The 21,245-nt window shown below is 38.6% G+C and overlaps 1 protein-coding gene across 3 annotated transcripts in view; it reads left to right on the top strand.

Annotated features, from left to right (window-relative positions):
- Positions 1-19,148, top strand: part of NCAM2 (neural cell adhesion molecule 2) — a 1,466,086-nt gene extending 1,446,938 nt beyond the window's left edge. For 2 of the 3 annotated variants that reach the window (XM_069204093.1, XM_069204094.1), the window contains one exon: positions 14,313-19,148. In XM_069204093.1, the coding sequence (XP_069060194.1) occupies positions 14,313-14,424 (112 nt within the window). In that variant the 3' untranslated portion in view covers positions 14,425-19,148. The remainder of the gene's footprint in view (positions 1-14,312) is intronic. The other variant, XM_069204098.1, reaches the window with a different exon arrangement.
- The last annotated feature ends 2,097 nt before the right edge of the window (positions 19,149-21,245 follow it).

The raw sequence follows: 21,245 nt of genomic DNA, 5'->3' as shown, positions 1-21,245 counted from the left end.
ATATTCTCAGATAGCAAGTGTCAGGCCTCCTACTAAAAAGAGCAGATTAAAAGGCACACTTGAAATTCATGGTCATCTGAACAATATGAATTGCATCTTCCTGAATGGCACTGCTATCTACTGGAATCAAATAGCCCATATTATGTACAGCCTCCTTGGGCTCATCATGTTGCCATACATCCATAATGTGAACTGGAATTTTGTACCTAACCAAGACTGTTGTTGACTGTTGGTGGGCTTTGCTGTATCTTCCAAAGCTCAAAGTATCATGTGAGGAATGGACAGGGGGTGCATTAACATTTGTTGAGGCATTTGGAAGTGCCTATGCCAATCGCACTTTCCTTTAATACACCCTTTCTCAGGCCGTAGGCTGAACTCCCAGCAATGTCTTGATCATGTAACATGAACACAAATGAATCTTTACTCTCACTGAGGCTGACATGAATTTAGAACCACATGCAGAATTGCTGGTCTCCTCTGGCTAACGTGAGAAAGTGGGAGAAGAGACTTTATTGCAGGGGGCATGCAGGAAAAAGAAAACACTTTATTCTCTGAGCTATCTCTATCCTGTACCATAGCCTGCACATTCTGGGCTTCATACATACAGATGGTGTCCTCTTAATAGAGTAGCCCAAATCTCATGTACCTGGACAATCCTCATACACATATCTTATATTTATGGTAATTGAGGAGGACAGTCATGACACACTATATGGATTTTCTAGACAGAACCTGAAGCATATTTCTCAAAAAGGAGTTGCGGCAAAACAGGCATGTGGCCCACAACTGTAAAGTGCTACTAACTGTTATTCATGCCATGGAGAAAGTGACATCATAAAAGGAGTTTCATTTTCAGTGAACCCTCAACGTTCCTAGAACCTAGAACTCTCTTTAGATTGTTAATATGAACAGTCCAGACCACACCTGGCAGTCCACATAACAAAGTTGGTTGTACATATAAGCTATACCTACATTGCCAAAGCTGATATATGTAGGAAAGTCCTCCTTTTTTGCCCTGGTCACCCCCAAACCCTTTGAACTGGTACTGGTGGTTACTGACTCTGGGCTGTGCCCTGGGTACTGCTTACCAGTCCCAAGGCCAGTGCTCTGTGTAAAGTAAAAATTCAAATGAGGTTAATTATAACCAGCATGTTTTGACCTACCTATAAGTCCCTAGTACATGGTAGGGCATGTAGGTTTAGAGACCCCAGCATAGGTAGTGCACCCATAGATGCCCTGCTGAGGGGCCCAGTGTCATTTTAAAGGCAGGCCTGCAATTGCTGGCTGCTTTTAAACTAAAGTAAGATACAAATTCAGCTTTGAAATTAAAAGTACTTCCAAAGTCTTAAACTACCTTATTATTACATATAAGTCACCTCTATGATGTGCCCTATGTGCCCCTAGGGTTGGGTGTCATGTAACTATAAGCAGGGACCTTATAAAGATCATTTTATAAGCCCTGGTGAGGTAAAATAGCCACATTTGTTTTTCCCTTACTGAAGTGAATGGCCTCCGTGAGCTAAAATGGGGAGACTTTATTTTAATTAACAAAGTCCCCCTAAGTGTCAGATACATCACATTTGGTATCAAACTAATTGTTATCATAAATCCCACAACTTACAACTGTTGGATTTAATATAACTAGTTCAGGTAAAAAGTTTTAAACTCTACCTGAAAAGTTTCCATCTTCAGCTCTGTAGTGCCCTTCTCTGATTGTCCAGCCTCTGGCAACCTAGCTAGGCTGCCTTGATGAGGTGTGAAGTGGCCTGGGCTGAACATAAAGGATGTGCCTGGGGGTGGGGAACTACTTCAGCAGATGTGGAAGCAGGAAGGGGGGAGGACTGCCAAACTGGTCTTCAAAGGCAGGGAAGGACATTTGGAGCAACCCAGCACCTCCCTCACATCCTGCAACCCCAGACAATTAGGTGCCCTCTTGATTAGATTAGGCGAAGGCAGGAGAGGGCTGTGTTTAGGATTGTTAACCACACCAGTGGGTGGGCTAAGCCAGATGTAACCTCCAAAAATCAGTTTCAGGAATGATGGATTTTGAAGAATGTTGCTCCCTGGGATTGATTTTGCAACAGTTCCAGGAAGTGGTCATCACAGGGGGAAGGACCCTGCATCCGATTGGAGAACCAGGACCACCCTGATTTTCACCCAGGAACAAGGATAAATATGGCAGAGCTGCACCCACACCTCAGATCCCTAAAAGGAAGAATATCAGAAGAAGAAGTACTGTCCTGCTGGACGCCTCACATGCACCTGGACACTGCAATCAGAAGGACTGCACCAGCTGCACACTTGGGCTTCACCACAAGAAGGGCTTTGCCTGGCTTCAACATGTTCAGGGAGGGACTCCCTCTTTGCTACAAGTGAAACATTGCTACCCAGAGTACCCTGTCTCTGATCCTAAAGAAACTGAGAAGCTGACCACTGTCCAGTGGCCAATTTGGAGTTTGAGCCAGGTGCATTCTGGGAGTTGTTGTCTGCACCCCCAAGGAGCATCTCAGAGCTTCTAGAACCTTTGGGTGAGGTGTGGACTTCAAAAGAACCTTAAAAGACCTTCTGGAAGAAGATACAGTAGTTTGTAGAAGATTGGAGAACTTTTTAGAAAAAGCTCCATGGAAGGACCGACCTGCTGTGGCAACTCTAGCCATCTTACCTCAACCGCAACCCGGCCAGACTTGCAGGATCGTCCCGCTGAAGAAAATCTCAGAAAAAGTGATGAAGTCCGAACGTACAAAGTTGACCAGGACCTCCCTCACAGAATCTATCCGAAGGGGAGCCAGGGACGTCGGATCAAGATTCAGTTTTGCCGTGGTCGAAGGATTTTCATCTCAAAAAACCGTCTAGGTCTGAATGTAGAAATCTTCACCAAAGGCTTCTTCGACGCGCATCCTTGGAAGGGCTCCCGGGAGGTCGGATTGGACTGGTGAGTTTGACCTGCTGAAGAAAATCTTCAAGAAAATGACTAAGTCCATAGGTAAACTTTTGACCGAGGCCTCCCGCTTGCTGTAGTCGAGCAGGGCTCCATCACGGTCGGCCTCAAACTTTGACTATGCCCCGGTCGAGGTGCAACCAGATGACCAGATTGACGCTATTCGTTTCTAAGCTCTAAAAAGCATGGATTCTTTAAAAATCCATACCTCCGGTTCGCTTTATCCAATATTATTCATTCAGGTGTCATTTTAAAGCTAAAAATATTACCTATTATTATAAATTGGTTTTGGATTTTTAAACTGTTTTCCTCTGTTTTATTTAATTACTGTTTTGTGATACTTGAATGCTTTACACCTTGTTTCCTAAGTTAAGCCTTGTCCCTCATGCCAAGCTACCAAGGGTTGAGGTTGGGTTAATTTATTGAGACCTAACTGAACCTAATAGGGGTTGGTGGCCTATTGCTCAGTGTAGTAGTTATCTGCCCTTACCAATAATCTACTTTCCAACAATATACAAAAGGAAACTCACTTTGAAATTCACACAACATGAAGTTGAACTTGTAGATTTTCAAATGCATACTTTACCCTAATCAGGTACTATATTATGCATGAATACATTTTCTTCGAGGGTTGGGGACTGGGCACTCATGAGTGAGAATGTTCTGCAGTGGTTGTGTTCCCCCTACAAACCTGCACATTTTATATTTCAAGTATCAAAAACTTCTCTACAACAAATTACCAGCCAGGAGAAAAATTCCTGCCATACCCAATATTAAGGTTATTATTTAGATCTCTTTTTATTGAGCAGAATATCAGATGATAACATAAAAATACCAACCAGTACAAATTCATCACACAATAAGCAGTCAAATATTCACAAATGCTATTGACATCAGCAGCAAATCAATCATTCCTTTCGATTAGGTTGAAGAGAAATAAAAAAAGAACCATAAGATATTAAATGCTACAGTGCTAAATCATAGACAGAAAAAAGGAACATCATCAATTTTCATGGTTTACAAAAAGCGCAATCAAATACTCTCATGGGATATTACATCCCCTGTAATCATCAGTTCTACAGTACTGTAAAATCATCACTTAGATGGACAGATTCTAAAACCCTTCATATGATAACATAATACAACTACGGGCAATGAACCAAAAATTTTATAGTGAATTCCTTGAATCATGAATAAAGTGTATGAGTGATTAGTACAAATAATTTTACTGCAGATTGTAGACCTATTTAAAGGTGAAACCACGGTCCCAGATCCCTAGCATGCACATAACCTTGCCTAAAGTGCAAATGTGCTGATAAAAAACTGGAAACTATGAAATGCAAGAAAATAAATTGGTCACAGAGATGGGTTATGGTCACAAAGCTCAAAAGCTGTCCACAGTAATAGAAATCTAGGCAGGCTTCCAAACCATCAGGCATGTGCCTCCTAAAATGCTTTGGTCCTCACCATTGTTGAATTCCAATGTTCAAAAGCTGAAATATTTGCTGTTCCACAGTTTTGTAATATGAGGCTTTGAGCAACTGATATAGCAATGGAGATAAAATATTGCAAGCTTTTTAACTGCAAAGTGCCAAGGAATGAATGAAGAGATGCATGCCGTAATCCATCTTTTAGCAAGGAAAAATTGACTTGTATGGGCTACTGGTTTTGTGTGTTGCCTCAATATTCTAATTTGATTTTGATTCCTGAATTTGTGCCTAAAATGTATTGAACAACCCAGTGCAGCATAACTGAGGAATGGCAATATAACGCAGAGATGGGTTATAAATCCTTGAGGGCTGCAAATTTGAAAAGGATGTCCTTTCTGTCTATATGATTAGCACAAATTATACTCCTCATACTTTTCATAAGATGTTTAAGTATATTTCTGATCATTGTTTTCAGTGCCGATACAATGAATCAGGGGATTGGCTGCATTTGTTTTTGTTATTAGGGCCAATAATAGTATATGCTGAGACAAATACATCTAAAGTAGCTTCGAGCACAACCACAAATTGACAATATTTGTTCCATTGTTGCAATAGCTTGTTCCAAAATTTATAAAGTGTAGGGCAAGTAAACAAAAACAAATGCAGTCAGTAAGTTTTGTGATAAACATTTAAAGCTCTATTTTTGCTTGATTCACTTTATAAACCCCTACCCCAGTGTAAACAAAAAAATCATTAAATACTCCTTGAAATTAATCTGCTTTTAAATAAAATATAATGTCACTTACAAAGAGTTTCATTTTTGCCATCCCTTTGAGTGATGGAACAATTTAATCTTTATTGCATATTCTAACCACTATGGGAAGGGCAAGAAAAGAAAACTGGGGACATTTGACAGCCCTGGCCGGTGCCTCTATTAATTCTCACCAGGCCTACTTTTTTGATTAATACATGGGTATCAAGGGCCATATTTATACTTTTTGACGCAAAACTGCGTATTTAATCAATGACATTAGCCGGCGTTAGCCGCCGGCGCTGCCTGGTGTACGTGGAAAAAAACGACGTACACCAGGCAGCGCCGGCGTAGGGGGATATGGAGCTTGGGCGTCAAAAAATGGGGCAAGTCAGGCTGCGACAAATCTTTCGCCTCAACCCGATTTGCGACATTTTTTTCGACTCCCAACCCCCATAGAAATGACTCCTGTCTTAGCAAAGACAGGAGTCATGCCCCCTTGCCCAATGGCCATGCCCAGGGGACTTCTGTCCCCTGGGCATGGTCATTGGGCATAGTGGCATGTAGGGGGGCACAAATCAGGCCCCCCTATGCCACAAAAAAAATACTTACCGGAACTTACCTTAATGTCCCTGGGATGGGTCCCTCCAGCCTTGGGTGTCCTCCTGGGGTGGGCAAGGGTGACAGGGGGTGTCCCTGGGGGCATGGGAGGGAACCTCTGGGCTCCTTCCGAGCCCACAGGTCCCTTAACGCCTGCCTTGCGCTAAAAAACAGCGCAAAAGCGGCCGTACGTCATTTTTTTGGACCCGCCCACTCCCGGGCGTGAATTTTGCCCGGGAGTGTAAATACGGCGCACATGCCTCGGAGTCAATTTTTTAGACGGGAACGCCTACCTTGCATATCATTAACGCAAAGTAGGTGTCCACGCTAAAAAATGACGCAAACTCCATGGACTTTGGCGCTAGACGCGTCTAACGCCAAAGTATAAATATGGAGTTAGTTTTGCGTCGGAATTGCGTAAAAAAAAACGACGCAATTCTGGCGCAAACAGAGTATAAATATGCCCCCAAGTCTCTCAAATGCCCTAATCCGGTGTTTATTTTCCTTAATCCTGGTTGGCCATGCAACACATTTTCCTGTTTGTTGGACTGTCTTTATACATTTTCTGGTGATATACTCAATGGTTGCGGATTTCTTTTGGCCATGAAAAAAATTTCTAAGCTCCTTATAATAGTTCTTGATTCATCTAACCAAGTCTGATCTGGTACTAGTGATTCATCAAATTGCCATCTAGGTATTTTTCTTGGCGAGATATTCAATTCAAATTGAAGTGAAACTATTTCATGGTCAGAAAAGGTGTTTTTCCCAACAGGCAACTGTTCTCCACTCAATCAAATTTGTTAGCAAAAAGGAATGTAAACATGAAGCTGAGTTGAATTGATGAAAAAATAGGTAAGCTGCATAAGATCCTGAACATCTAATGCTCTAGGGATTGACAATCCTTTAATAGCTGCCAAGACCCTAGTCTTCTTAGGTCTTAGGTGCTTTGTAGCTGTATTGGAAGTATTTATTTTTAGGTCCTGTATGAAATTAAAATCGCCCTGTTAGAAATGGGGTCTCTAGTTGGCAGAGGTATACACCCTTGTCCAAAAAGGGACTACTATCCTAGCCAGGATTAGTCACACAAAATCCAAATTATCCTGTGCCCACTCCCTGGTAGCTTGCCATCAAGTAGTCAGGCTTAATTTAGAAGGCAATGTGGAAAGTATTTGTGCAATAAATCATACAGTAAACACTGTGAAAACACCACAAAAATACACCACACAGGTTTAGAAAAATATATGATAATTATCTGGTTACATTAAGGTCAAACCGATGAAGATCCAATAAGCTCAAGTTGAGATATCAATTTTGCAAGATTAAAGAGTCTTAAGTCTCAAAAATCAACAGTTGTCTCTAGTTTACACAAAGTACCTGGTTTGCCTAAAAAATAACATGCATGGAGACTACAGAGGAAGAAATGCATGGAAAAATAGGGTGTGTGTCAGATTTTCTGACGGGCCACAGACGACACGCTGCAAGGGGCTGTGTGTTGTTTTCCGGCAGACAGTCTTGGTTCCTCACTGCGATGCGGGGATCGTTTTGACACACAGGGATGATGTGGGGAAATCCTGGGCATGCAGGAAGAAGTCACAGACATTGCCTCTATCCGGTATGGTAATGCATCAAATGTTCTGTCACACAGCAGGTGCTGCGTTGATTTTCCACTCAAGGAATCAGCTGCATTGTTCCGGTTGGGCTGTGCATTGATCCAGTAGGGCTGTGCGTCAACTTTCTGGTTGCAAGGCAGGCGCTCAGTTGGGAAGTCGGGCTGCGTCATTCCGGCTAAGCTGTGAGGCAATTTGTCAGTCGCAAAAAGGCTGTGCTTCAATTTTCAGTGCACAAGGATTTTCCTGAAGAGATGAAGTCTTTTTGGACTTCAGAGAACAGGAGGCAACCTAAATTCAAGCCCTTGGAGAGCACTTCTCAGCAAAGTCAGATGGCAGCAGGGCAGCAGTCCTTCTCAGCAAAGCAGTCCAGACGAGCCCTTTGGGCAGCCAAACAGTTCCTCTTGACAGGTTGCAGTTTTAGGTCCAGAAGTGTCTGAGTTGGTGGGTTCAGGACCCAATTTATATACCCATAAATACCTTTGAGGTTCCCCCTTCAGTACAGGTCTGTCTGCCAGGGACTCAGTAGGGGGTTTGGCAGTTCATTGTGTGAAGGCAGGCCACTAGCCTTTGAAATGTAAGTGTCAGGCCTTCCACCCTTCCTGCCCGGGAAGACCCATTCAGTATGCAGATGAGTGCAAGTGTGACTGAGTATCCTGTGCCTGTGGTTGTCCGGTTGAAATGCACAAGAAAGCTGTCAACCAGCCCAGCGCAGATGTTGATTGGAGACAGGCTGTAAGGCACAAATGGATTTTAGGTGGGGAGAAATGCTTACTTTCTAAAAGTGCAATTTCTAAATCTGTAATATAAAATTCAACCTCGCCAATCAGCATGATTTACTAATACCATTCTGGCCATACTAAATATGACCTGCTTACACCTTTCTGATCAGAATCTACCACTAAAACAGTATATGAGGGTAGTCATGATGCTTCCTATGAAAGGAGAAGGCCTCACAGTAGTGGAAAACAAATGTAGGAGTTTTCCACTACCAAGACCACACATCTACATGTCATGACTTTTACCTACATAGCACCCTGCCCTATGGGTTACCTAGGGCCTACCTAAGGGGTGAGATATATGTAGGAAAAGGGGAGTTTAGGGCTTGGCAAGTACTTTTAAATGCAAAGTTGATGTGGCAGTGAAACTGCACACACAGGCCTTGCAATGGCAGGCCTGAGGCATGGTTAAGAGGCTACTTATGTGGGTGGCGCAACTAGTGTGGTAGGCCCAGTAGTAGCTTTCAGTTTACAGGCCCTGGGCACATGTAGTGCATTTTATTAGAGACATACAAGTAAATCAAATACTGGGAATGAACCAATGTTACCATGTTTAAGGGCGAGAGGGAGAGAGCATATGCACTTTAGCACTGGTCAGAAGTGATAAAGTGAGCAGCGTCCTAAAACCAGCAAAAACAGTGTCAGAGAAGTTGAGGTAGGCAGGGAAAAAGTTGGGGAATGACCACCCTAAGGCTGTCAGGTCTAAAAAGCCCCCACAAATAAAAAGACCTTTTGCCCCCATACCAAGGTTATGAAGTTGTGTTAGTGGCTCCATATTATCTGTAATTGAAACATAGAAGTTTGCAAGATTCAGGACCAAACATATAGCTACCACCTTAATCCATAACCATCTCCTTTTTTCATCCCTTAGTATGCCCCTCACATGTCAACTGATAGTAGATCCCCTTCATGGATGATCATACACATGCACAGTATAGATGAGAGTACCTTCTAGAAATATTAAGTATAGGGCTATTGTCCTTGAGATTTGTGCACTGAAAGATAATCACTCCAGGCTTAAATGAGGACAACCAATTCATCATGGCACCATTTTTTATATTTGTTTGACAACCCATTGGCAATGCATGCAATTATCTTAAAATGTTGAGCCATCGGACAGAGCTAGAAAAAATTCATAATCTTTCTGCCCTTTTTTAACTTTCACCTTTTTACTAGGTAATCTTACTAGGATTTTCTTTAATCCTGCTGTTCTTCCGTACTTGTGCTTCCACTCGACCCCAATCCACCCCATCCCACCAAAACCACCTAGAACCTAAATTGTCACTCAGTCTCCTAGAATACCCTTGGAAGAAGGATTTGCCCACATTTCCTTCTAGCCTCCCAACCCTTGTAGCCTGGCATCGCTCCTGTGTTCCCACAGTGAGAGTACCCCCCCACTCAAAAAGAGAGAGAATGAGAAAACATGAAGATAAAAAAAGATACATTTAAAATAAAATCTATTTATGGATTTTTAGAGACTCATGAGCTACATCTTCTTATCCAGTTATGATCCTCTTATCTCAGACCCAGACTAGTCCTGACTTTTTTTGCAATAATCTTTGATCTTCAATGGATGAAAGCAAATGAAATTGACCCTTATTCAAAACTTTCAATTTAGACTGATGAGCTAGTATGGCCTGAACCCTTGCTGCTTTAAAGTGTTCAATCAATCTCTGAAGGTCCCTGCAACGCTATGCAGCCAAAGCTGACATGCTGGGAAGGCAGGAAACTCTGCATTGTCAGATGTTGCAAAAGTGCTGTTCTGGACAGCTATAGATAAAATGTGCTCCTTTATGCAATAATCTTCTAAATTAAGGATAGTGTTGGGATATTTAGAGTTAACAGGACAATGTGATGGAACACAATGAGCCTCCATAATAGAAATATGGGGTGTTGCATCTGGCAAGATATAGATTTTGATCAAAGATTCCATCAGTTGTAGTGTGTTTGTGAAATTGTCTTGACACTCAGTCTCCTCTGGAATGCCCACAAAATGAAGATTAGACTGTCTTGCGTAACTCTCCATATCCCTGGTCTAATTTTCAAAATAATGAGACTTTTTTACTACTTGACACTTCCTTGTTAAGAAGGAGGGAGGTGTGCTTTCATGTATTCCCATAGTCGGCAAATCCCCAACAGACATGTTCCTCTCTGTCACTGCTTCGGGTAACTGTGGCATTATTTTCTCAGGACCACTTCTTGGTTATTTAACAAAAAATGCATAGCTCTCCAAACTTGCTCCAGTAACCTGGCAGCTGAAATGTTGTTGCATAGTAGCATGGTCAGGAACTAAGTCAATCAGTTCAACCATTACATCAATTGGTCAGGCCTATCAAATCAGACTAGATTATGCTAAATTGTACTGGCATAAAAAGTATGGGCCTTTCCTCAATTCCACCCAAGGACGTCAAGTTTATTATTTGTAATGAAGTGCAGCTTAGTGAGAAGGAGAGTATGCCATGCCAAGTGACTATAGTAATCCCTACCCCAACTCCTTGAGGTCTGAGCCCACTCACTGTCAGGCTCCTCACCGCTGCTGCCCCTTTCTGCCGGTAGTGAGATCAAATTCATGGCAACACTAGCTGTCAGATCTGCTCGGCCCCCCACATAGCTGCCACCTAGCACAACTCCTCCCAGATTGGGTAACCTTCAGGTTTGTAGCCTCTTTGACTTGAATGCTGGTGTTCATGCTTAGGCAGCACCGCTGCACTCACTGACTGGTGGCTCTCAAGCAGCTGGCAGGCAACGAACATCTGGAAGCGGAAACAGCAAGGGGAGGACCAAGGAGATTGCTAGCAGCAGATCATGTGGGCTCTGCCTGCTGCACAAGGGTATTATTTGGAGCTTGACAAGGTATTCTGCCACAAAAATGCAAAATATCCTGGCCCTTGTGTTACAAATGTATTATTTTCTGTAGTACTTGACTATGGTTTGAGAGTTCACCAATGTTTGTGAAAACCTATCTTGTCTACCAGTCTCACAATAATACCTTAGACCTGTTCTAGAGTCAAAATTGGAAGACGAAAGTCCAAAGAGTGACCTAGTAATGGGCAAGGGGTTTCTTCAGTTGGACAAACATATTCCTTAGGAAGAAAAATAACAAAGACTAAAATGCCAGTTGGGAATAACATTATGCCATTTTTGAATTTAGCGAGAACAGGTATATGTGCAGAATAGCATTAGGTTGAATATAATTGGGAATTTGCAAAGTTTCACAAGGTGTCACAAATATCAATGAGTTCTCTTGACAATCATTACACATTTTAAACATGAATAAATCTACAGACATGGGCTGCAGACATTTAAGCCTTTGAAAGCACTAAATGGTGCCTGGTGGTCATGTACTTACCAAAACTATGAATTTCTGTCCATGGGGATTCTATTGTCTAAGAATTGCGTCCAAGTCACTCAAGATTTAGAAAGCACCAAATGTTTGTGATCATGTAGTTGCCCAACAGATTAATCTATTTCCATATGGATGCTACTTCATGCCTTTCTTACCAGTAGACAGATTCATGCTATGCAGACGAAATCAGTCAGGGAAAGAATGCAATCTACAACAGTTAAGACAAATCATTATCCAATATGTCTACACCTACATTATGAGGGGGTAGATCATTCAACTTAATTAAGGTCTTGACATTGAATATGTTTAGATAATTCAATAATCCCATACGTTACCTTGGGTTTTCATGTCATTAAATGTTGTATAAGGGGTGTAGTGCTGAGAGGCAAGCACAGGTAGCACTGAATAGCAAATGATGAAAGATGGTGAGTTAAACAGCTATGTGGCATATATTTTCTAGGCTGGCTCTACATAATCTCTCCCAGGGGTGACATGCCCCAAATTAAAAAACTTTAAGGCAAAAGGGCCAGCATTAACTACAGTTGCAATAATAACAAAATATTCATAGTTGTTAGACCTGGCAACCATGATGAGGTTTACTCCCTAACATTTTTCTTTCAATGCTACTGTTTGCTTTTCCTGATTTAGGACACAGCACAATTTACCACTACTAACCAGTGCTAAATTGCATGTTCTCTCTCTCCTTAAAACATGGTACACTTGGCTTATATCCAATTGGCACATTTAGTTTACCTGTGAGTCCCTTGTAATATGACACTATCTTTCTAAGGGCCTTCAAACTAAATGATAGTAGTTGGACTGATTATGCCACCCACAAAAGTAGCACTTTAAACTTGCCTCAGGCCTTATATAGCAGTTTATGTGGCAGTTTAGACTGCCAACTCAACATGCAAAATAAACTTTTGGTCTGGCTCAAACCTTCCTTTTGAATACATATACGTCATCACTCCTCGGGTAGGCTTCGAATAGTTCAGAAGGCAGGGTTCAGTGTATTTAAAAAGTGGGACATTTTAGTTACACATGCCCTAATAGTGAAAATCTCTTAAATTAGTTTTTCGCTAACTGCAAGGTCTACCTCTCCCAGAGGCTAAGATTGGAGTTACCAAATTACATTTAATAGGTGTAAATTCAAAAAGGTAGCAGATCACCAGTTCAGGTTTGATGACTTTGGAATTGTAATGAAAATGTATGGGCCTTCCTTAATCAATTGGTGCCTACAGCTTGTCTATGGGTCATATGACAGGGTGGAGTTTACAGCTGGATTTTGTGTATTCCTCCTAGACAGCCACACACAATAGGGATCTTAGGTGTGCCTGGATTCTGGATAGGCCATTACTGGCAGGATGGGAGGGAGGAGCTCGGCACAGCCCTCCTTACTCCTGATAATGCGGTGTCCTTCTGCTACACAAAGGGCCGCATATGCCCTCTAGTTAGTCTGCAGCAAGGGGCAGGAAGGAAGGGCACCTGTGCTTTTCAAAGGCCTGCCTCAAATAGCTTCCTCCTGCTTCAAAGGTACAGCGAGGTATAAAAACTGGATTAGAGACACCAACCCTTTAGTACACTTCTGTACCTGTGAGTTCTCTGCCTGGGAGAAGAACAGCTGTGCTGGTAATATGACTCTGCTGTGCTGAGATGCTGCCTACTGCCTTCCTGCCTGGGTAAGAAAGACTGGAGCCACATCTGTTGAATTCAATACCTCAAAGTGACTCCAAGGCCTAGTCGGCTGGCCTCCTGACTTGAACCTCAGGAACAGGAGGCTCCAATCAACTTAAACCCGGCAACTAGACTCTGCCATCTGTAAGTCTACTAGGCCAAGTGGTGCCACTCCAGACTAGGACCCTTGGAAGTTGAACTAAGGTGCTTTGCCAGTATCTGTGGATCCAGCCGAACCAATACATAACCCTGACTACACAATGCATCCTTGCCACTGGACTTTGTTTAGCAGCCCTCATCAAAGGGAATCTCGATGATGAAGCAGAACCTCGCACCACAGCCTCGCTACATCTCAAAACCGACGCATTGCTTCAGCTGTGCAGCACATTTCTGATGCAGAAATTGTGGCTTTGTCCCAGTCCTGTGCCATCAGATATCCACAGTTGGCTTTTGTGATTTTGGTGCAATTTCCCTTAGTTATGAAAAATTGCATATCTCCATCTTCTGATTGAATTATTGTTTTGATCTTGTTTTATTTATTAAAAGGCACTCTATTTTTCTAATTTGGTTTGGTATCCTTTTTGTGTGATTTTTTTTCCTTTTTTTGTGTTTGCAATGTTCTACAAATACTTTACACATTGCCTCTAAGTTAAGCCTGACTGCTCTGTGCCGAGCTGAGAGATGAGCACAGGTTCATTTACAGTTGTCTTGTGTCTCACCCTGAGAAGAATTATGGCTGTAGCTTGACCAGGGCTCATACACCAGTCAACCAACAACCTGTTTCATTGGGGTCATTTATGATAACAAGTTGAGAAGGTTTGAGAGTAAAGTTATCACTAGTTTTTCGCCCTTGAAATCAATGTCAAAGAATAAATAAAATGATGTATATTCTTTGATTATTCAATATATTTGGAAATCTCATATTTGTAAGGGATTTCCTGTTATTATCTCATACATTCTGAAATCTCACAAATGAGACAGTAATAGTGTTGACATATTAAAGAAAGTGAGGAATCAGACAATTGTATTATGCATGTTTGTGAAAACAGTTTATTGTGCATTGCAAGCACCAAGCTCTATGGAAAGAATGCTTTTACATTTGGGTTTTACTTCACAATTGTAAACAAATTAACAAACTGCCATGCAATGCCCATTTCTCAAGCATGCCATTGTTCTTTTATTTACAGGAAATTACCCATGAAAGAAGAAAATGGCAAAGATGTTTTAAGTCCAGAAAATATTGATATCAAAATATCTAATGACATCCTAAACAGAAAAGAAGATGACAGTAAATCGTAAATGGAAACATACAATCATCACAATAAACACATTAATGGATGGAGCAATGCTGTGATCAATTATTTGCTTCTGAATTTCTTGGGCAACATAAGCTTTGAAATGATGTTTCACTACAAAACATTCATAATGAAAGAGGAGACCTAATTTGGAAGTTTGTTTTGTTAATAGTACTTGTGCACTTTGTATTTGTCAGAGATTTCAGTACCATTGTGCCAATTTAATAAACTTTGCCAAGCAAATAACAACAAATTTCTAAGCACTGCTCATTGACTAAATGTTGGCAGCCTAACAGCTGAGAGAACATGGGTCTTGTCTTAAAGTTTCTTCACTTTATAATAGTGATGAAGGGTTAAACACCATCTTCACTTATAAGCTACATGTTCCTTTCCTTCAACAATGTGTTTTAACATATTGCATTCAATCCCTCAAATAATTTTTACAACACGTGCATGGGATTTGTGTCTGAAATTATTTTTATAGTTTATGTTAACTTAGACAAAATAAATTTTATTCCAGCACATACAATTCACAATACAAAAAAGTGCCAGATAAGTCAAATATTTCAAAGTATGATCGTATATATTGTAGATTCCTATTTTATGTTTTCTATCTGAACAAGGTTTTCTGGAAGTTCTAAGTAGTTTAATTCATGTATTTATTAAACAGGGAAAATACAAGGGCAATGTTTTAAATCATCAATTTGTTATTTTAAAATATTGCCTCAAATTAGATATTTTGTAAACACCTGAGAAAATAAAACATGTTGACTAATTATGCATAAACAAAGGATTCATCATGCTTTTGTTTTAATTGGTGAATATTTTCATATAAATATTGAATACCACAATAAATGCAGGAGTCATCAATATTCAGTTAACTGAGTTAATCTGTTGAACTACAACAAACAATTCAAAGATTGGTTCCACTTTATTGGAGTTACACAAATGTAGTCTTTATTTTCTTCTTGTATGATAGAGGTTTTTGGAATGAAAATGATTTCTAAATTGTTTGTGTTACCTTAAATATGTTTAATATGAAAGAGGTAGCCTTATCTTTAGGATAGATCAGACATAGACAAGGAGGAGTGTTTAGGCCATATTTCTCAAAAGTAAATATGAAGGCTATCTCTATAAAAGGCAAACACTCATGATGTCACAGCAAGATCACATTTCATTTAATGAATAATCAGTTCATACACAATGACTACATTTGATTAGACATGGAAATATAATTAAAATGTATAATGTTCATAAATCAGAATGAATCATTAATTTAACTATTATCAGGTATATTAAGGAAATAATATTTTAAGCATTGAAGATTTTTATTAAAAAATGTAATCTAAATCCCCAAAACAAATGCTTTGGCATTTATGACTGTGCTCTATGTGTGAATCACTTAACTGGTAATTGTATCAGAAAATAAACATCAATGTACATATGCAGTAATACTCACCATTGTTTTTGAAAAAGTAAAAACAATATAATGTTAATTGGAGATTGAGATATACGGCATTTAAATATTTTGTTACCATTATGAAATGTGAATATGACTAAAGGTTCCTTTAAATATTTAGATATTGATTTCTAAAATTCTTCACGGGTGGTAAATACCAATACCTAAGGTTTCTGTAACAGGAACATTTGGTCCAAAAGTAAACAAAAAAAGAACTGTATGTATATATACTAGCAAAATTTCCAAAATAGGAAAATGTTTTTAGTAACTTGTAAAATATGTTAAATCTGGACAACAATAATTTATTTGCATTGTAAACTAAATCTGTTCCTAATTATGTACAAATATTGTATTTACTATTCTGAAATTGTTTAAGTGCAAATATCACTGTTGTAAGTGGTGACATTATCTAATTGAAGTCGACACCTGTTGAAATCAAACTACTTCTTTAACAGATATGTCAGATAATGAGAAAGTTAATAGTTAACAGTGTGCTGTAATTTACACATCAAATTTCACTATAAAATGTCATTTGTTTAAATATTTAAATAAGTGTACTTTTTAAGAAATATGCAGCACCTTCTTTGCATATGACATTTGGTACATAATGCCAGTGGTAATAATTAGTTGTATTCTATGTTTTCACCACACACAGAGCAAACCATATTGGCAAAAATAATATTATATTTTACATAAAAGTAAACACTGCAACACAGTTGGTATATGTACTTGATTTAGTAATTATATCAGTAGAGCACTTTTTGTTGTGCATCATCAATTCAGGCACATTCGAAGTGTAATTGTCAATTTCATCCAAATATTTTTTATTGTTAAATAATACAATAATATTCTGTTCCTAACCTGGATAACATGATGCCATTATCTGTTAACTAATTCTAATTTGTGTAGCTCTGTTTAGCTTATCATGATACAAATTTAGCAGATCAGCATAAATTAAATCATTCATTTATTTATAATTTAAATACAAATGGATTCTAGCACTCACAATACAAATTTGGGGTAGGTCTTTGGAAGATATGATTTTCTTAGTTCTTTTAAAATACAGTAGTCCAATTGAAGTAAAAATGGATTCAAACACTGCTGGCCAGGGCTTACAATTTATTTAAGTTTAATTTGTTTACGTTTTATGTTGCATTGATATTGAATTTTAACACTGAAACATAGTCACTGGATGATAGTATCTTAGTATAAGATCTAAAGAAATAGTCCTTAAGCAGATGTCTGACCATATGTCTACTCTCTAACAACATAACTGCAACAGCAATCAAGTGAACAAGTTTTTAAGCAAACTTTGCATCTTGAAATAGCATTTATGTTATTTTAAAATTACTGGCAGTGCTACTTCAAATGTATAATATGCTTTATTGTGCATTAAATAAAATGTTACTGGAAATTTACACCACAAATTCACATACCAGAATGAAGAAAATAAATAATCTATTGCAAATGAAATGCATGAAAATAAATTGGCGTGAAATACATGGTTAAAAGAGCTATTTGTTACTGTCTTAAGCAGTTCATTACCAATCTGAGATACACTTCATATGAAACTTGAGCTAGCAACAAAATGAATGCTTTCAAGCAACAAAAGAGACGAAGACATAATTAACAAGGCATCATATCAGCTTTGAAACATTACATAAGATAATGAAAATGTCAATGTTTCTTTCACAAAGGAAAGAACATATTCACCAACCTTTCAGACTAACAAATAAAGTGGCAAATGAACTTAAAGCATCTACTTACAAAATTAAAATGCAGCTGTAGATTTCGGTAAATTGAATATATACACCTCTAAAATGCACCAGTAGTTTGCTGTACCTTTTACACAATTTGACCTAGTTAACTTCAGTGATTTTATTTGCTTCAATTTAAATGCAATACAGGAGCACCATTTTGAGCTGTAAGTGTTTTTCACAGTAGTTATTTTTTTAACAACTTCTAAAAGTGAATTTTAAGTTCAAAGCTTCACATATTAATGCTTATGAATGTTGATGAACTTTGCTCACCATATGACACCAACAACATTATGTTTATGCCATATTCATGAAATCTGTTATGGCATATTTAGTGCTGAAAGACATAGTAAACTATGCAGAATGGACTGGACTGATTTAATTAGGCAGCACTAAACTATGTGATGCTGAATTGTACAAATTAGATTAGACAAAGTTAAAAAAGTAGACTCAAAAATTAGGAATTATCATGCATTCTTTTTCTGGAAAAATCCAAATGAGAAAGTGCATTTATTGAATGTGGAAATGGGTAAAAATAGACTGTTTTGACTTGGGCGCTCAGTTCATGAGTATAGATCAGTTTATAAAATGGCTTGTTGCTATTCCAAATCATGTTTATTTACTTTTATAATCAGATGATACATTTCGACCTGGCTGATAGGGACTAATTAACCTTAGGGCAAACAGAAAAAAATACTTTAAACAACTGCGAGCGGGACCGTCAGGTCAAAATTCATTTTGAAGGTATTCTTCAAATTTAGGGCCAGACTTAGATGTTGGCGGAGGGGAATTCTCAGTCACTAACTTGATGGTTATCCCATCTGCTGTATTATGATCCCGATATATCCTATGGAATTCGTAATATGACCAAAGGGATATCCGTCATCTTTTTGACCGAGTATTCCATCTGACTAGTTCTAACTCAGACCCTAAGATTGGTTTAAGAACAGTGAGGGTGCCAGACCCAACAATAGGCTGCACGGCCAGTAACTGCTGAACTGACAAAAATATATACACTGTCTTCTACTTTCTTGATTGGCAAATACTGGTCATAGCTTTTCTATCTGTGGTGACCCATTTCATATGTCATTTGCACTCAAAGTGTGTGGATAAACTGGTTAACTAAGTATGCATTGTCTAAGTGAGAACATGCCCTCTTTGGTGGCATGAGAAACAATTCTGTCATTAAATGTATTCCTTCGAAGTTCAAATACGGTTGCATCCAAATGTATCTGCTAAAGATAACTGCAATTTTGTTTTAGAAAAAAATGACTATTGCCTAAATACCTGTTCAATTTAACACCAGAAAAATATCTTTCAGCAAAGGAATTTGTTTACTTTTTTACTCATATTCTTCCATTTCTATGTTCTTTTGGACATGTTTTTAATGTGCATCACTATTTGTTTAATAATCAAATTCAGTTGGTTCTTGCCTTTGTAACCAAAAATGTGTATTATTCAAATCCTATTGTAATTTTTTACTTGTCTGTTGCTACAATGAATTATCTCTGTAATAAAATAAATAAATAAAATACAAAATATACATAGATTTTTTTTTTCTTTCAAGTATTTTGCTGGGCTTACTAAACAAAGCTATAATTGTGGTTGTATTAATATGTCTGCTGCTGATATGATATAACCATAGTTTCAACAGGGAATTAATACTTAAAATACTGTTAGTAGGTATTTAATAAGGGTGTTTTTGGCACACAATGGCAGGTTTTAGTTATGTAAAATATATAGCTTTTAAATTGTCAGTAAACTAGAAATACAGTTGTCATTCAAACTAGCATAGCTGATGTTTTGTAGTTAGAATACTATGAAATTGAATATCTTTATAATAGGATATTTTCACATAGAAACATTAGGGCTTTGCGGTACTTTGAATGAAGTACTATAAAAACTACTGTTCAATATGGTTAACAATATACATTTAATGAGTCCCTTTGCAGGCCCTGCCTTTTGAGTATTCAGATAATGCTGTTTTTTATGTTTGAGTCTAAACACAGAGAAGTGGGATATACCTGAAATATTAAAACTTGGTACAACACAGTCTATATTCAATTAAATGCCTCAAAGTATAGATTTTTCCAGTTACACAGAAGAAAAAGTTGTATTTTTATAGACAATGACATGGTGTATTTAACATATTTTTTTTGTTATACAGTGTTGCTAAACCCCCAGAAACGATAGCGTGCTTTGCAGCAACTATGCATTAATAAGCATAGGAAAAATCAATGAATACATGAAACATGGTACAGAGAAGACATAAAAAGGAAAATTAAAGTGAAGTAATAGATATATATTCTCCACTAATAAGCAGTAAAACAAAAACACATGTATTCACAGGCATGTAGGTATTCAAAATCCAAAAGAAGAGAAGGAAAATGTGGTGCTTGGAAAATCAGGAGTAAATCAAGACAGCACAAGTCACTGGTTTCCATTATTCTTCCCCAGGGATGCATTTCATGGGTGGAGTGTGGGTGATTCCAAGCATCCACCCTTGGATTCTGGTGCATTCCCCCAATTTACTACGAGTGGTAGACCTGGAAATATTCCAAAAAGCTATGCCTCCCCAGGCAAGGTGTTACAGGGAGAACTATCTTTATTTCTACTTGTGTTCTTCCTCTTTCCACTTGTGCTGCATTCTGTAAACCAAATAGAAAGAGTAAAAAGCTGCAAAGGATTGATTTTATGTAGGAAGAGCCACCATGGTGGAAGGGTGCCTATGTTGGAACTAGGCAGCAAACATTTGCCAGTGCAAGGAGAGAGTAAGAATTCACTGTATCTTGACAGATATGGTGTATTCTTGTCATCACCCTTTCACACAGCGCTGTGCAGCAAGGTGCCTTGCTGTGTTGCATTAACAAATAATAAATATTGCCCATGATGTTTTGCAAAATAGTGTTGAATTGCTTTTTAGGGTTCTCGTTTTGTCAGACAATGTTATTTTTTGGGAGACCAGGAGGGTAGTCAAGTATAAGGCTTTTTCTATGAGAATGGCTGAGCAGAGAGAGTTTCAAAAGGTATGCATTTAAAGCTGGAGCGATTGTATTGTATTTTCTCCTATCAGTAATCACTCTGGCTTTAAAGCATAAAAAAAAATTTAGTAGTGCAGTTAGAAGAGCATGACAGCAGTCTATACAAAAATCACTAATGCCTCTATGCCAGATTCAATATGTCATGCTTGGGGATGAAGAGTTTGGTGGTCTGGTGCAGTTTTAGTATAAATCTGGCCATTTTAATAAGTTACTTAACATAAAGCTCGAAATTGGAAGAACTGTCTTACATGAAACTTAGAAGTATGGCTGAATGTATGAACTTAGGGAATGTTATTGTTGGAAAATGGATTATTGGTAAGGGCAGGTAATTACCTACACTTAGCAATAGGCCACTAATCTCCACTTAGGTCCAGTTAGGTCTTAATAAGTTAAACCCAGCTCAACGCTTGGTAGCTTGGCAACGAGTGACAAGGCTTAACTTAGGAGACATGTGTAAAGCATTTAAAAATCACAAAACAGTATATAAGTTAAACACAAAACACAATAAAAATCCAACACCACTTTATAAAAATAGTTTATATTTTTTATCTTTAAAATGACACCAAAA

This window comes from Pleurodeles waltl, chromosome 8 (genome assembly GCF_031143425.1).
Source record: "Pleurodeles waltl isolate 20211129_DDA chromosome 8, aPleWal1.hap1.20221129, whole genome shotgun sequence".
Taxonomy (NCBI): Eukaryota; Metazoa; Chordata; class Amphibia; order Caudata; family Salamandridae; genus Pleurodeles; species Pleurodeles waltl.
This window is presented reverse-complemented; position numbering and strand designations above follow the sequence as displayed.